Consider the following 17,406-nt stretch of genomic DNA (forward strand, 5'->3'; position numbering starts at 1 on the left):
TCAGTCCCGTGGCCACAGAGAGAGGAAGTGTCCTGGTTCTACCCTGGGGCATAAGTCAGGCACGCCCTTACTTGCAAATAGCCTCCAATTGTGGAACCTCCGTGGGAAGATTTCCTAATTAGCTTGGCGTGGGGGGGTGGGGGGACGTACTGAAAAACTAAATTTTCATATGGAGACATTTGGGTCAACGGCCAGTGAAAGATATTAAAGAACAAGGTCGCCACGTGCCTCGGGTTAAATCCGACGTCTCTGTTCATTCATGCGTTTGTTTGGACAATTAGCTTTGACCCTTCCCTCCCTGCTCTTGTTCCTGCAGCGAAGGGGGCTGGTGGAAAGCCATTTCCCTCAGCACCGGGCGTGAGAACTACATCCCCGGGATCTGTGTGGCCAGAGTTTACCACGGGTGAGTGCACATCGCAGGCTGCGTCCATACAGCACCATGTTCATGCTAGTGACCTGTAGTGAGCATGGAGAAGGGAGGCATTAGGCTTCAGAAGGCAAGGTCCTTTCTGCTCTCAACCCGGTTCCTACAGACGGGCCACCGTGGGGTAGCCCCTATAAGCAGGAAGTGACCACGGCCGAATGGAGCTCCCAAGTTCGTCGATGCAATAAAGATCCTTAAAACACTGAACAGCAGGCGAGGCAGTGACATATGCCGGTTATGAAGCGGGATGTCCCAGAAGAACAATTCGAGCTGTGGCCCTAGCTAACATGGAGTGACTTGGGCGGGTGAATCACTCTGACCCTCAGTACCCTCGTCAGTGAAAGAGAAAGAATACGCCTGTTATGGGGGGTGGATGTGAGGATTCGATGTCAAGGGCTTAACATGGTCTGTGGCCCATACTTTGTATTCACACATGGCTGTTGTGACTGGCTTTTTGTCTTCATTTTTATAAGAGGAAGCTCGTATCAGGACTTGAAGAGTGGATGTTTGTCACAAACACTGAGGCAGTGAACACGCTACACATTGTGCAGAACTGAGGTCAACTATTTGTCTGGGTCTGGCATAAACATAAAATATTTTTAAAATATATTTGTATTGATCTCAGAGAGGAAGGGAGAGGGAGAGAGAGAGAGAAACATCAATAATGAAAGAGAATCATTGATTAGTTGCCTCCTGCATGCCCCATACTGGGGAACGAGCCCGCAACCCAGGCATGTGCCCTTGACCAGAATCGAACCCGGGATCCTTCAGTTTGCAGGCCGACGCTCTATCCACGGAGCCAAATGGGCTAGAGTTGACATAATCATGATCTTAACAACAAGAGCCCCCTGGTGCCCCAGACATAAATAAGTGACATCGCTGCTCCTTATAAATAAATGGCTCCCGAGGACACAACAGCCAGCTGCTGGCACCGCGTCTCCTTCCGGCCGAGTGGCCAGGCTGCCCAGGGGAGGGGCGCGCTCCACAGTTACAACTGCTTTTTCTATTAAGTGAAAGAAGCAAGAACCACATGTAAACCCATAGAGCAATGACACTTATGCTTAAAATCAGCCGACAAAGAGGAGACGGGGAGGAAATGTGAGGAAAGCGAGTGGGGCTTGTTCAGGTGGCGAGAGAACGCACCCTGTCGTTCTTGCTGCCTGGTGCCCATTCATTCATCCACAGATACACACCAAGCTCGACAACCTGGGCACAGAAACGAAACCCAAAAGCAAAACCCAAAAACGAAACCCGAGAAGACAGAGTCCCTGCCCTCCTGGGCGGTGAGGGAGGGGCTTGTAGTTAGATTATAAGGGAGACAGACATTAAAGGAACTACCTACCAAACAGGTGCCTTACCGAGTTTTAGAAAGCTCATGCCTTACATAATACAGTGTGGACACAGCCCAGGTGGCATCTGAGAAACGGGATAAGAAAGATGTTTTAGCCCGGCCAGTGTGGCTCAGTGGTTGAGCACCAACCTATGAACCAGGAAGCCATGGTTCCATTCCCAGTCAGGGCACACGCCCGGGTTGTGGGCTTGATCCCCAGTGTGGGGTGTGCAGGAGGCATCCAATCAATGATTCTCTCTCATCATTGATGTTTCTGTCTCTCCCTCCCCCTTCCTCTCTGAAATCAATAAAAAAAATTTTTTTTTAAAAAAGAAAGATTTTTTTTATGCATCTCTGTCCTCATGACCCAATGGCATACCTGGCATGCGGTAGATACTAAGGAATTTTATTTGAAAGATTAAAGGAAGGAAGGAAGGAAGGAAGGAAGGAAGGAAGGAAGGAAGGAAGGAAGGAAAGAAGGAAAAGTCAATCGCCCTCGTCTTTCTAATCCCAGCAGTTCTATGTGAACTGGCCCTCAATCTTAACTGCTGAGCCCGCCTGGCTCTGGGAGGGTGCGGGCACTCACGCTGTCGTCCCCCACAGCTGGCTGTTCGAAGGGCTGGGCAGAGACAAGGCCGAGGAGCTGCTGCAGCTGCCCGACACGAAGATCGGCTCCTTCATGATCCGGGAGAGCGAGACGAAGAAAGGTGAGCAGCCCCCGACTCACCTTCCCACGCTTGGGTCAGACAAGCAGGTCTGGCTCCTGGCTGACTCATTCATGACCTGCTCACCTTCCCTCCTCCCTGAACACGCCAATCAGTCCGAGGTGGTGAGCTCCCTGCAGCCCAGGCACCCCAGTGAGGCCAGCATCGAAGCCAGGGGCCGAGACACAGGCAGTGGGGGCCTGGCCCCGCACCAGGCCAGGGTGACGCCTGTGGGACAATTTCCCATCAACTGAGAGGAAAGGCCAACGCTGGTGTCAGCAGCACATGGGCAGAGAGCGTGGCCTGTGCTTTCAAGCTCTGAGGCTGGGGCGGGTCACTTCCTTCTCTGAGCTCAGTTTTCTCAGCTGTGAAATGGGAAGAAGCCCCTCCCTGGTGAGGTGGCGGAGTGCCTCCAATGTAATGTTTGTGGTGGTCTCACTACACAGGAGACCCCCGGACTAGCTCCCTCTGTGCCCAGCGATGCAATCAGAAATCTGCAAGAAGCAGGACCCACAGATACACACTGCACATACCCTGATCTGATTTGTATAATTTCCTTCCATCCCACGCACTAAGCAATTCAGGGGGGACGACACAGCAGGGCTCTGCGGGGTTCTGAGCAGGGGTCCCCCGTTCTAGTTCCGGCTGTATGGGTGATGAAGGAGCCACGCCCCCTCTCGAAGCCCAGGACCCCTTACCCATCACATGGGATCAGCGGAGGAAGGTGCTTCTCACAGTGTCAGGGATGTAATGTACACACTGAAGCAAGCAGAGGCCAGACCCCAACCCCTTGGGCCTTCCCAGATAAGAAAGGATGATGATAAGCATTTAAACACAGAAGATACTTGTGGGCTCCCAGCCTGCTCTTGGCACGCCTACTGTCTAAGAGGAGAACACACAGTCTCTCTGCGAGTATTTTTTGAGAGCAATGCGTGTCCCAGTGTCCCCGAGGCAGGGGACCCAGACCCGAGCTCCAGCTGTTGGGGGCGGGCGGGAGAGCCCGGAGGTGCCCACGCTGCTCTAAAAATAAAGCGATTGCCAGGCAGACCTGCAGCTGGCCGGCCGGGTGGGGTGCAGGCCCCGCTCCCCCGGGCATGCAAAGTTCTCACACGCTGACACCTGCCCCCTGGACCGGCTCGCCCTGCCTCAGGCCCCGCTGACATTACCGAAAGGCTGGGTGGGGTCAGAGGGCGGGCCTGGGCTGAGCGAGGGATGCCCCTCCGAAAGCTAGTCTCATTCCAAGCTGCGCACCTCCGGCCGTGTCACCCAGGGGCTCTGAGCCTCAGTTTCCCCAGGCCTTTCTGAGAACTGATGGAGATGTTGTTGGGAGATAGCTGAGCCCAGCCCAGCCCAAGCCGCCAAGACTCGGAAAAACCTAGTGGCCCCCCCTCTCTGCCCCATGACACTTTCACCCCGGGCCCCAGAACACAGCGCAGGCAGGACTCCGACACGTGCCCCGCGTCTAGTTCTCTATCTTCCCACGTGGGCACATCAAGGCTGGGAGCAAGGCCAAGGCTCTGCTCGTCCTAACCATGCGGTGCTGTCACCTTAAGGCTGCTCGAGGGGAAAGGGCACAGTTCCCGTGCTTCTTAGGGAGACCCAGGAAAATGTCTTTGCTGCCCCTCTCCCCAAGTTTCTGAGAACACCACACCCAAGTCAGAGGGCGCTGGGACGGGAACACAGGGGCACAACCCTGAGGCCTCTCTCAGGTGAGGCGCTGGAGGGTACGCGGGACGAACCCAAGGATGCCCCGGGTCCCAGCCTGCAGCTGCAACCCGACTCGAACCCATCATGCAGCCCAAGGACCCCGAACGGGATGTGGAAGCTCCCCTCGTGGGAACGTCACGAAGCAGAGACAGGCCTCTCCAAAATCAATAAAAATGCGTTTTTTAAAGAAAGAGTGAGCCGCGTCCACGCAGATGGGGTTCCCGTGGCTGCTGCTCCCCACACGAAAGTGTGTGTCTGGGTGTCACGGTGGGACAGGCTGCGGAAAGCCCCCGGCCTCAGCGGGGGTGGGCTCGAGCCGGGTGCCCTGGGCTGGGGCCTAGGGATGCCACTGACTGTCCTCCGTGCCTGCAGGCTTCTACTCCCTCTCGGTGCGGCACCGGCAGGTCAAGCACTACCGCATCTTCCGCCTGCCCAACAACTGGTACTACATCTCGCCGCGGCTCACCTTCCAGTGCCTGGAGGACCTGGTCAACCACTACTCCGGTAAGAGCCGCCCGCAGGCCGCGGCCCTGACCCCCTCCTGACCCCCTCCTGACCCCCTCCTTGTTAACTGCCCTGCGCCCCCCGTCTAGGGCAGCGGTTCTCAACCTGTGGGTCGCGACCCCTTTGGCTGTCAAATGACCCTTTCACAGGGGTCACCTAAGACCATCCTGCATATCAGATATTTCCATGACGATTCATCACAGTAGCAACATACAGTTATGAAGTAGCAATGAAAATAATGTTATGGCCGAGGCCGGTTTGGCTCGATGGATAGAGCGTCGGCCTGCGGACTGAAGGGTCCCAGGTTCGATTCCGGTCAAGGGCATGTACCTTGGTTGCGGGCATATCCCCAGTGGGAGATGTGCAGGAGGCGGCTGATCGATGTTTCTCTCTCATCAATGTTTCTGGCTCTCTATCTCTCTCCCTTCCTCTCTGTGAAAAATCAATAAAATATATTTAAAAAAAAAAAAAGAAAAAGAAAATAATGTTATGGTTGGGTCACAACATGAGGAACTGCATTTAAAGGGCCAGAAGGTTGAGAACCACTGGTCTAGGGCGCCCACGGGTCGCTTTGCTCTCTTCCATCCCACCTTCTCTACGTGTCCTTTCCCTGTTCACACGGCCTGTAAGGCTGGGACTGGAACAGGGTGCCCGGCAGTGCCGCCGAGAGAGTAAAAGGCAGCAAATCTCAAGTTCGCCGTCCCTGCCTGTAAACGAAAGACGTCGGTGCCCCTAGTTCACAGCCACGGACGGCTCGCACTTCCTCCAGCCGACCGCGCAGCTGCAGGCCTCGGGCTCTGCTCTGCAATGCCACCCATTTCCCCTTTTCTGCACGCAGGCCCCTCCTGGGCTTCCAGCCAATGGGACCCCTTCTTTTTATTTTTTTTGCTTAAAAAAATGATTTCAGAGAGAGGAAGGGAGAGGGAGAGACAGACAGAAACATCAATGATGAGAGAACCACCATTGGCTGCCTCCTGCATACCCCACACTGGGGATCGAGCCCACAACCTGGGCATGTGCCCTGACCAGGAATCAAACTGTGACCTCCTAGTTCATGGGTCGATGCTCAACCACTGAGCCACACTGGTCAGGACCCCCTCCTCGACGAAGTGTCAGTAGACTCTGCTCCGACACACGCCCGGTGTCCCCAGAACCCCGCTCGCTCTGCCTGTTGGCCGCGTTCACCGTGTTCTGGTCTGCTTCCCCAGGAGCTCTTAGAGACCAAGGCTCGGGCGTCATTCGTTCCCATGGCCTTCCTGGACCCAGGAGGGGGTCGGAATGACCCATACTGACCAGGACAGGGGTCATCCGCCGAGGTGGTGGGAACAGAGTGTGGTTTTGCTGAGGGCGATGGGACAGGAAAGCTAGTGAGACTGACAGGCCTGGAGGGCAGGTCAGGAGTTGGAACTTCACGGAAAAGGCAGAAAGAGTGAAGAGGTGGCTATGTTTCTAAGAGTTGGTGTGGAACCGATGCTCGTAGCCCAGACCTTCTGGGCACGGGGCTGGTTGTGCGACTCTGGGCTCCCTTTCTTCTCTGTGTATTGAAGATGCTGAGTGTTCCCACCCAGGGGGACGCTGGGAGATGCCTGGGGTTGGTGCGCACAAAGTGCTGGGAGAGCGCCTCCTAGCGCATAGCTGCGGCTCTCCCTGCTCCTGGGCCAGAGCGGCCCCTTCTGCCTCCTTCCTGGGCACCATGGGGAGGAAGAGAGGTGCCTTTCACTTTGCTAGTGTCCTCCCCTTCCTGGTTCAGAAGGCCTGACCTGGAAGGACCTGTAGTGTGGGGTCTTGAAGGGCATTTCAAGGAGAAAGCGACCACGGGGCCTGGGTCCTCGCACCTGGCCCATGAGATGTGTAGTCCTGAAGGAGGTATGGCCACACGGAGACACAGGCCCAAGCTCGGGTGCGCGAGGGCTCTGTGAGGACAAAACCCTCGGCCTCCGCGGGACTCGGGTCCCGGTGCACAGAAGGCGGATGGGACCCGCCCGCGGGGGTATTGATCACTCAACACCATCGAACCCTGAGGCGACGCGGCGTCCCAGCCTGCCATGCGGCGGGTGCAAAATAAAAGATAACACAATTATTTCTGTGACACCCGAGAACCTAGCAGCTCGGCTAAAAATGAAAGAGGAAGGGAGTCCTGGAAATGGTGCACTTCTACCGATTATGAGTAAACATCGGTTGTGGTATTGGCTCTTAATAACAATCATACCAGAGGTGCACAGACCAGAAGATTTGCATAGACAAAGGCAAACAGGAGGGGATGCCGCCCCAGCAGGATGCCACAGACAGGGCGCTCCACAGGCTTCCGGCCAGGCTCACCCGGGACCGTGCACCGTCAGGCTCACCCGGGACCGTGCACCAGGCAAAAGTACCCAGGACCGTGTACCGCCAGGCACACCCAGGACCCTGCACTGCCAGGCTCACCCGGGACCATGCACCAGGCAAAAGTACCCAGGACCGTGCACCTCCAGGCTCACCCAGGACCGCGCACCGGCACAGAGCAGGGCCTTCCCCACCACCTCCTGGGCCTGCACCAGGAGGCGGACTGCAGTCTGCTTCACCCCTGTAGTCACTGAAATGAGACTGAAACTCTGAAATGCTCCGGCTCCTAGGGACCCCAAGGTTGAAGCAACGTGGCCAGTTTCTCCGCCCACCCGCCCGCTTCTCCTCGGGACAGCGTTAGCGTGGCTGTGCCGAGGGGTCTACACAGATGTCTCTGTTGCACAGGTTGCTTGTACTTATTTCCCTGGGGCCCTCGGGCAATTCCCTACCATCTCAAAGCCTCAGTTTCTTCATCTATAAAATGGGGAGTTAGTGCCTCTTATAGGATTGTTGCGAGGACCCGGAAATCACCAGTGAAAAGTCTGGCATCTGAAATATTCCATGCCCAGTGGTGACTGAGAGAGCAGAGAGCGTAGGACACAAACGAGGTCTAAATTAGGGCCAGAGAGACAGGCGGTGGGGACAGGGGCCCTTGAGTGTCAAGGTGGAGCTGAGAGGTCTGGAGCCTGAGGGAGCGTTCTAGAGATTTCCACAGACGGGAGGAGGAGAGGAGTGTGTCCAGACCCCAGAGGCAGGAAGGACTTCCCTCTCCTCCATGTCAGGGGCAAGAAGCTGCTCTTAGAACAAGCACCTGGCTCAGAGCCCATGCCACCGGCTGGGTCACATCTCTGTGACCTTGAGCAAGTGACTTGGCCCAGGACCCTCAGTCTCCGTGTTCCGAAAATGGGCCCAACAGTGCTGGCGGCTCAAGAACGTGGCCTCGCTCAGCACTGGGCTCACGGACCTGCTTTTCTCATTGCCAAACTTGCCTCCTCACCCTGCCTGTTAAGCTCTCAAAGGAAAGACAAACTGTGGCCAAGTCCCCGCCTGGGCTGGGTACCGCTGCCGATTTCTTCATGTCCGATTTGGTCCCTCACCCCTAGGCACCCCCTCCAGCCCGTGACAGGTCATCATTTCAGATCCACATGCAGTTAAGCTCCCTCTGAACTCAGGGCCCCATCTCGCGTTTCTCGGCGTGGGACAGCGTGGGTGGGCATTCAAGTTCAAGGTGAAAGGCAGACTGAACGGTGGGATGGGCATCCTTGGCCGCCACCCTCTGAGAGCCTGGGTTTGCTCCTCAGTACAGTTTCCTTTTGTTCTTGGGCAAGGACCCCCCAGGGCTCCACAGACAAGACAGGAGGAGGACACATCCATGGGTGACTTGGCTCCGCCCGGCCCTGCCAGGGGCCAGCAGCACCTGGCACCTCGGCCCCGCCATCGCCCCTGCGACATGACCGGCCGGGTCCTCAACCTGAAGGCGCCCCGCTTTCCTCCATCTCTCAGTGGGCCTGAGCGCAGCCAGGCCCCCCCTCTCTCGCCAGGACAGGGGCTGGGAGGAGGCCTCTGAGGAGGCGCTGCGTCTGAAGGTCCGGGAGGAGGAAGGCTGGGAGCTCAGACAGCTTACACCAGCCGAGGGGACGGACGGGTTTACTCCGCTTTCATTCTCCTTGTGCATGAGTGTCCAGGGTGAGGGGGAGAGGGGTCCCCCCCTTTCCTTTGTCCACTTTCTCTCTTTTGCTTTGAATTTTTGTTTTTCTCCGTCTTCCTTTTCTGTGCCTTTTATCTTTTTTGAGATCTATCTTTACTTCCCTCCCTCTCGCTATCTCCCTCCCTCCCTTCCCTCCCTGTCTTCTTTCATTGTTTCTTTTGTCTTCCTTTCTCCCTACCTGTGTATCCCGCCACCATGCTGCCTTGAATGCTGCTCTGTGAGCTCTGGGGGAGTCAGGGCTGCCCACAGCCTCCTGCACATGGGCCCTCCTGAGGGTGAGGGGGCTGTGCTGATGGTCGCTCAGCCCCACGCCTGCGCTGGCTACAGTGTCTCCGTCACTGACCCCCTGTCTGCTCCATCCTCAGAGGTGGCCGACGGCCTGTGCTGCGTGCTGACCACACCCTGCCTCACCCAGAGCACCGCTGCCCCGGCCGTGAGGGCCTCCGACTCGCCCGTCACCCTGCGCCAGAAGACCCTGGACTGGAGGAAGATGTCCAGGTGAGGGTCAGGGTGTCTGTCTGTGTGAGAGAGCCCCAGTCCTGCGTGTGAGCCTGGCACATGAACACTGTGGCCAGCTACAGCCGGCCCTGCGGGAACCTGATGGTGGGCACACTGAGAGGGCACACTCCATGGAACCCCACTGCCCCCCGGGAGGCAGATCCAGCCTCAGGCTTCACACAGTGGGGGCCACGACCCTAGCGACTCCCTGGCAGGGCCCCGGCCCCCCAGATCTGCAAACATTTCCTGAGCCCCATTCAGTGTGAGCAGAACATTTTCTAGCAGAAAGATACCACCTTCCTTTTCCTAATTGTCAGGATCCCAGAGAGGATCACACAAAGAACTCTTGTATCATTTTATATTCTTTTAAATTCTCTCAGGAAGTTTAAATACACCAGCAAATCCTAAAGTGTCATAGTTTGTTTTTTTAAGGGAAAAGCATTTCCTACTGATCTGCTTTGAGTGTCTGCTATTGCATTTTAGGGGTATGTGTAGTTAGAGATTGATTGGTGGGTTGCCTTATTAACTAAATACTGATCCAGACATCCCATTGGGACAAAAGAAGAAAAAAAAGAATCAGAAGTCAGAGTTGACTGGGAGATAAATAAAACTGCTCTTTCTTGTAAATATCATAAAAATACTCATTAAAAATTACAGTTTACAGAGACATTTTAGCCATTGAAGGAAATGGTGGGTCAGAGAGGTTCAGTGACTAATCTAAGGCCACACAGCCGCAAATATAGGAAGCAGAATTAGAATGATAAGCTAGAGAAATGCTAACAGGGCCTTTTTCCTTCCTCTTATTCTCTCGTCCTCATCCCTCTCTTTTCCCCTCCCTCTGTCCCCTTTGTTCCCACGCACAGGCTGCAGGAGGACCCCGAGGGCGCGGGGAACCCACTGGGCGTGGACGAGTCCCTCTTCAGCTACGGCCTGCGGGAGAGCATCGCCTCCTACCTGTCCCTGGCGGGCGACAGCGGCGCGCCCCTGGACCGCAAGAAGAAGAGCATCTCCCTGCTGTACAGCGGGAGCAAGAGGAAGAGCGCCTTCTTCTCGTCCTCGCCGCCCTACTTCGAGGACTAGCCCAGGGCGGACGGGCAGCCGCACGGGGTGCCCAGCGGGAACAGGCTCTGGACCGTCACCTGGGGTCCAGCCGAGAGGCTCGGTCGCCTGGTCCCCGGGAACCTCACGTCTTCCAGATGCCACGAGAAGCTGCCTGAGCTCACGCACCCACCTCCTCTGTCCACATCGTGACGCAGGGCCCCTCCCTGGCGTCGGGCCAGTCCTGGACGTCACCGGATGTCGACTCGCGACATGATGGCGGGAAAGACAGCCACTCTCTCCCCGGAAAGGGCGCAGGGCCCACCCCCAACAGCCTGCCCTCTGAGCTCACAGAGAGAACGTCTAAGGAGAAACGCCCGGGAAGGAGACCAGCCAACAGCCGTGTCCTGGGCACAGGTCCGGGTTTGCACACTGGTCCCTGCTCGGCACCTTCTCAGCCTCGGACAGAGGCCTCGGCACACACGCACCTCTTCTCGCTGAGCAGCTCAGGGACCCTGATCGCTCACCGTCCTAAGTAGCCCGGAAGCTCTCTCTGCCCCTCGGGTCCCAACGCCGCATGTGCAGCGGTCACACGGCCTCCCCGCCTCTGCAGGGGCGAGGCCCAGGGGAGAGGGGGGCTGCGGGGAGGGGGGTGTGGTGCGGGACGGACTGCGCGAGCTTCCACCACATCCCCTCTGCAGCTTCGCAGCCAGAGTCCCCACAGTAACGCACCCAGACTCCCTCCTGACTGCGAAGAGGCTCCGTGTCCTCCCCTATGAAAGGCATCCAGAAAAAACAAAAGGGACAGCTGAGCCCCAGGCCCCAGCAGGGGTCCATGGTGTGGACAGAGGGGAAGTGTGTAAACGAAGATCGTGACGGTGGGTGTAAGGGCAGACATCGGCGCCTGGCTCTGCGTGGGACAGGGGTCAGGTGGGGTGACCTGGAGCCCAGGTTTCAGCTGGACCTTCAGGGAGAGGGCGTGGCTGGACGGAGGAGGTCAGAATGGCCGGACCTGGATAAGTTCTAGAGCATTCATTTCTCGGTATTTTATTCTACGAAGGGTCTGGCACACATACGAATAAAAGTGCTGGGCTCCAGGAATGAGGGGGTGAGAGGGGCTCAGTTCTGTCTCCATCATTGAAAGAGATTAGAGGGCCACAGCCAAGGCCTCGCGAGGAGAAGCCTGGGCCCCAGCCGCCCACGGCCCCTGCCCCTGCCCCTGCCCCTGCCAGGAGGGGCTGCCGGGAGCCAGGCCTCCTTTCCCTGCTGGGCAGGGGTCAGGGGAGGGGCGGTGCCTGTGTCAGGGTATCTCTCGCTGCCCGATATGAGCATCTGTCTGTCCGCCATGCGCATTCCACACGTCTGAGGTCACTGTGCTCGCCGCACGTGTCGACGCGTTTACAAGTTTTTCTGTATCAGCAGAGCCCAGGCTGTTTATACCCAAAGACATCTGGGGTTTCCCCTGCCCCCAAAAGGCTTCAAAGGGGCCGGCCGAGCCTGGGAAGTGACTGCAGCCGGTGCACGCTGCCGCCGACATAAGGCAGGGCTGCCGCCCGCCAGATGTCTGCACGGGGTCTCATGTGTTCTTTTCCGTTGTGACTCACATGGTTGGACCGTGTGGGGAGGATGCGAGGGATTTCTAAGTGGGAAGCATTACATTTTGCTAAATCATGTATTTATTCCTGATTAAAATAAACCTAATGCGTATTTAACCCCCTGGATGGAGGGAGAGTTTCCTGGGTGAGCTGCGGGGGGGTGGGGGTGGGAGGGCGGTTCGTTCAGAAGCTTCCCTGTGTCCCAAATTCTCAACTCAACGTGCAACTGGACAGAGACGGAGACAAGAAACAGAGGCCGCGCTGGCCGGCCGCTCAGCGTCCGGAGGGCGGCCTCCAGCACACACGATTGTGTGACTTTGATGGTGTCCCCTCACACGTGAGGGTGAGGACAGAAAAACGTCCTGGCCATTGTTACGAAAACCCTGTCTCACCTGGACAACCCCCCGCACCCGCCCCCCCTCCCCCCCATATTACTTGTGGTACCTCGGCCGTTTGTTCTCCCACGAATTTCCTTCTACAGATATCTCTGGGCACCTACCAAATTCCAGGCACTGCTCGGGGCTGGGGCCGTGGCAGGAAAAGCCGAGGCCCTGCTGTCACGGAGCCTGGTGTCACACACACAGACCTCCCCCTGCAGAAAGCACCAGCCTGGGAGGGTCAGGGGAAGACACAGGAGGAAGGCAGCAAGCATCTGAGGCAGGACAGAGGCCTCCGCACTGCTACAGGGGAGAGTTCCCACCACGCGGTCTTCCTGTCTGAGGAGGGGGGAGAGCTGTGAGCCCTGTTGCGGCCGAGCCCTGGATTGGGGGTGACCCTCCAGATGGAGAAGCAGGCCTGCTGATCACAAGCAGTGATGCGAAGACCTGGGGGGAGCCTGGCATTTAAAAAAATATATATTTTTATTGACTTCAGAGAGGAAGGGAGAAGGAGAGAGAGAGGGAGAAACACCAATGATGAGCGCGAATCATGGATCCGTGGCCTCCTGCACGCCCCACACTGAGGATCGAGCCCACAACCCGGGCCTGTGCCCTGACCAGGAATCGAACCGTGACCTCCTGGTTCATAGGTCGATGCTCAACCACCGAGCCAGGCTGGCCGGGCAAGCCTGGCATTTTCTAGGAACAGGGAAACCAGGGAGCCCAGAGCAGGGGCTCAGGTGGGAATGGAGAGGCAACGAGACAGGAAACTTTTGCTCGAGGCCAAGTCATGAGGCCTGGCATTCACGCCGAGGAGTGTGGAATCGGGGCGATGGAAACATCGTCTGGGTCCCAAGCATCACAGCCCAGAGGGCAGGTCCTCCTCGGTCTTCCCTGAGAGCCGGCCAGGGTGTCAGTCACCAAATGCAGGTAGGCAACATGTCACCCCTCTTCCTCCGACCCGGTCCCAGCTGAGGAAATACCCCAGGCCTGCTTCCATCTGCAGGTGCCTCCGCTGGGCATCGAATGGGGGAAACTGAGGTTTCCCGAGTGCTACGGTGTGCAGGGCATCTGCAAACCTACTGATGACAACGTCGTGAGCCCTGGGAGGCAGGATTAGCCATGCCCTGTCTATCTCTGAGGAATACGGGGTACAGGGCTCACCCAAGGCCAGGAGCTACTGCGCTCGTCCCACCCTAAACCTGGCCTCTTTGTCTTACACATTGACATCCCAGGAGTCCCAAGTCCCTGCAGAAGCAGCCTCATCAATGGGAAACACAGGCTTGGGCTGTCGGTTCGAATCCCTACCCAGCTCCTTCTTTGCTGCGTGTTCTTTAGCAGGTCACTAAACATCTCTGAGCCGTGGATGTCTGATCTCTAAATGGCTATTGAAAAAAGACACCCCTTGTGAATGCATGTGAGGAGTCTCTGAGATAATACTGAGAGTTCTCGATGGCCCCAAAGACACCAAACGAATGACCCTGCTGGTAGTTCTCACGGGAGTCTGTCTCGCCTGCTGGGGCAACAGTTATGGCCCCGAGATTTGCAGAAAGACAAGATTTTAATCAGGAACGTGTCGCCAGCTTGCCTTTGTTCCCCAAGCATCTGCCAGTAAGGAACGTGTTGAAGAACTGCTAACAGAGAGAAGTATTTCGGTCCCCTGGATCCCGCACAGCCTCACACCCAAAGGCTGCTGGGAGGAGCTGTAAAAGCCGCTCCCAAACGACGGAAACAGATGGCGGGTTTATTTTTACACGCGCTCCCATTTGTGAGAACAGATTCGCTTCAGAAATTCCCCAAACACCCAAACTCTCCAGAATTTTCAAGAAGTCTGCCTTCTGCGCCTATGAGAAGGTGTTACGGTGTCTTCTGGGTCCCACTGGGTGTCTGGTTTCCGAGGGGGCCTTGGGGAAATACCTTCAGGATCAACTCAGAGTCAGGGGGTCTGTTTTCAGCCCCAGGGATCGAGAGACGTTTGGGCTCAGACCTCCCTCAGCGGGGACACAACCCCTAGGAGGGACAGACTGAAGAAAACCCGCACCAAAGGGGAAGAAACACAAGGGGGAGGGGAGGAGGAAAACGGGCCATCCTGTGGGTCCCCTTCACCCACTCATCCCTGCCCAGATGCTGACTATGCAGCAGGTACTGTAAGACCAGCGGTGCTGGGTGCTCCCTGTGGAGAGCCAGGCACACCGGGCCCCTGTCCCCCCGGGGCCTACAGTCTGGGGAGGGAGACAGACGGGCAGCAGGAGCAGCTGGTGGGAATCCTGATAAATGCTGTGGGGAAGTGCAGGCAGCACAGCCATGGGAAGGGGTCTGACCCGGAGCTGCCGAGTCCGGGAGGGTCCCTGAGGATGAACAGGGCAGCCGGGAGCAGGAGGGCAGGACCAAGTCTCACACAGGACAGGGCCTGCAGGGGCAGGATGGGCCATGGAGTCTGTCCTGAACATGCAGGTGAGGGATGAATTGGCGGTGGCACAGCTTCCTGTGAGGGATGGTGACGATGCTGCCCCAGCCTCAGTGAGGCCCAAACCACGCCACCCCTGCCCTCCTCATGATCAAGGCCCTGGTCCCAGGAAGGCGAGGCAGAGCGGGAGTGGCCCCCGGCCTCAGCATGGCTAGCAGGTCCGTGGCCCTGGCCTCAGTGGTCTCCCGCTTTCCTTAACTGCGTTACTTCATCGTCTCCTCATTGCTTCTCTGCCCCGGGGTTGTCTCTCTGGCTCACCCTCCCCCGCCTCTAAGTGAAGTCTCCTAAAAGGAAGCAATTTCCCACCTGCTCGAAGTGCTTTTTAAAAATATATATATTTATTGATTTCAAAGAAGGAGGGGGAGAATGAGAGATACAAACATCAATGATGGGAAAAAATCATTGATCGACTACCTCGTGCATGCCCCACACTGGGGATCCATCTCAAAACCCGGGCATATGTCCTGACTGAGAATGGAGCCAGGCCGGCCGGGCTCAAAGGTCTTTGAAGGCGCAGCGTGCTCACAGCAGCACTGTGCACAACAGCCAAAGGTGCGCCCTGATGTCCATCGATGGACGACGAACAAAACGTGGTGCGCGCAGTGGAATAGGACTCAGCCTTGGAAAGGGATGAAATCCTGCTAGAGGCTACAGCATGGACCATGGAGGAACCCTGCAGACATGCTAAGTGAGAGAGCCAGACGCCAGAGGGCACATCTTGTGCGGTCCCACCAGTAGCTAGCCAGGCAACATCACAGAGAAGAAGGTGGAGGGGAGCCAGTTTCTATTAGGTACAGAGTTTCTGCTTGGGATGAGAGCTCTGGAAATGATCCACGGTGCTGATTGCATAACCTTGTACATGTGCTTAGTGCCACTGAATTGCACACTTAAAAGTGGTTAAAGAGGTCAACCAGACCCAATCAAAGACGCAAACACACAACACCATTCCATGGCGATGGCTGCCACGTGCTCCGGGCACGCCCAACCCCTATCCCACTGCCCAGGAGGGCCCCATCCCCCTGAGGCACAGCCAACCTACAGATTGAGGAAGAGTCCAGCATCCCCTTGGTGCCTGGACTCTGCCGGCACAGCCCCACACAGTCCCCCTCAGTTTCTTGCAATCCCACGCAGTCCCACACAATCCCACACAATCCCTCAGAACCCCTCAAAGTCCCTCACAGTCCCTCAGAGTCCCTCGCAGTCCCACGCAGTCCCCAGACTTCCTCTCTCCTGAGAAGCATTCTCCACCACCCCCTCCTTCTCCTGCTCTTGGCTGGGGCTTCTCTCTGAGCCGCCTGAAGACCCCCTCTTAAATATCTGCTTTAACTATCTGCTCTCGCCCCACAGCAACCTCCAAGCTTCCTGACGACCAGGGAATGAATTATTCAGCACGGAGTCTCCAGCACCTGGCACCCCACCTGCCAACGGCTGGACACCCAGTACAATTAGAAGCTAATCAATGACAGAATAGTTTTCGGGTCTCATGGTCAACCAGGTTATTACTTCCATCATGATTACTGTCATCATCATCAATATATCATAATCATCATTGTAGCATCACATTATCATCATCATTACTATTATCATCATCATTACTATCACCCCCATCATCATTGTCCTCACCATCATCACTACCATCACCACCACCATCATCATCATCACCATCATCATCAATATATCATAATCATAATTGTAGCATCACATTATCACCATCATTACTATCATCATCATCATCATCATAATCACCACCATCATCACCATCACTTTCACCATCACCACCATCATCACCATCATCACCATCATCACCACCATCATCACCATCACTATCATCATCACCATCATCATCATCCCCTAGCAGGTGCTCAGACCGCCTAGCAGAATCATGAGCTCTGAGTTCTATTCTTTGCCTTCATTCCACAACCAACAGCTCAGTTGGTCAGCCCTTTGGAGCCCCGTGCCCGCCTGTGGCTGCTGGCCCAGCTCCTGCCACTCCTTGAATAGCCATGTGGACAAGCCCCCGGGTCCCCTACTGTCCTCACCCCCAGGTAAGTGAGCATCACTGAGGTGGAAGGGCTTAGCGTCACGCATCACCCAACACTGTCCCACAGTGAAATGCCACCAGAATGGAATCTCTGGGTGGAGGAGGGACGGGACGAGGGCTGCGGAAGAAACCAGACAGCTTCTGGGGATATTCAAAATTCAAACCCAGACAGGATCAGGGAAGCCGCATTGGGAAGCAGACTAGAGTTCTCTTGGTTTGATTTCTCTCCTGTTTGGGGGGGCTGCCAGGTGTCGTTGGCATAGAGTTGGCTAAACTGTACCCTCATCATCACGTGCCTCCACCAGAGGCCTTCTCATCCCTCAGCCCAGCCCTGTGGTGTCTGTGGACAAGGGAGGGAATGCAGAGCTCAGACCAGTAAACCCTAGCGAGGCATTCGCAAGAAGTAGAACACGCCCGTCGGAACTATGAGCACCTGAGATGTGAGTGCCAGCCATCGGGGAGCCCTCAGCACCGGCTCCTGTGTGCATGAGAGACGGCCCTGAGCAGGACACACACCCAGAACACGGATACAGGGACCAAGCAATGGAAGCAGCGGACCTCAGAGCCAGAGAGGACCCTCACCTGACCGCACCTGCAGCCAGGTGGACACCGAGCGCCCACTCACCATCAGCACGGCCCTCCGGAAGAGTCTGGAGCCGCCAGCCCCGGCGGCGAGAAGGTGGATGCTGGC

General features: G+C 56.6%; 2 protein-coding genes and 1 long non-coding RNA gene across 8 annotated transcripts in view; 1 reads left to right on the plus strand and 2 right to left on the minus strand.

Moving 5' to 3' along the window:
* SLA (Src-like-adaptor) overlaps positions 1-10,512 on the plus strand; it is a 44,585-nt gene extending 34,073 nt beyond the window's left edge. For all 6 annotated transcript variants that reach the window (XM_006753268.2, XM_006753267.2, XM_006753270.2 and 3 more), the window contains 5 exons: positions 317-403; positions 2,358-2,461; positions 4,538-4,669; positions 9,065-9,197; positions 10,061-10,512. In XM_006753268.2, coding sequence (XP_006753331.1) covers positions 317-403; positions 2,358-2,461; positions 4,538-4,669; positions 9,065-9,197; positions 10,061-10,277 — 673 coding nt within the window. In that variant the 3' untranslated portion in view covers positions 10,278-10,512. The remainder of the gene's footprint in view (positions 1-316; positions 404-2,357; positions 2,462-4,537; positions 4,670-9,064; positions 9,198-10,060) is intronic.
* The window catches only part of LOC107182533, a 20,831-nt gene extending 10,257 nt beyond the window's left edge, over positions 1-10,574 (minus strand). The window contains exons 1-2 of the long non-coding RNA XR_001513246.1: positions 10,509-10,574; positions 4,833-4,836 (exon numbers count right to left, since the gene is read on the minus strand). This is a non-coding gene — a long non-coding RNA (uncharacterized LOC107182533). The remainder of the gene's footprint in view (positions 1-4,832; positions 4,837-10,508) is intronic.
* The window catches only part of TG (thyroglobulin), a 152,913-nt gene that overhangs the window by 46,991 nt on the left and 88,516 nt on the right, over positions 1-17,406 (minus strand). The window contains 1 exon segment of the mRNA XM_006753290.2: positions 17,341-17,401. Coding sequence (XP_006753353.1) covers positions 17,341-17,401 — 61 coding nt within the window.

The sequence above is a fragment of the Myotis davidii genome, unplaced genomic scaffold (assembly GCF_000327345.1).
Source record: "Myotis davidii unplaced genomic scaffold, ASM32734v1 scaffold30, whole genome shotgun sequence".
In the NCBI taxonomy this organism is placed as follows: Eukaryota; Metazoa; Chordata; class Mammalia; order Chiroptera; family Vespertilionidae; genus Myotis; species Myotis davidii.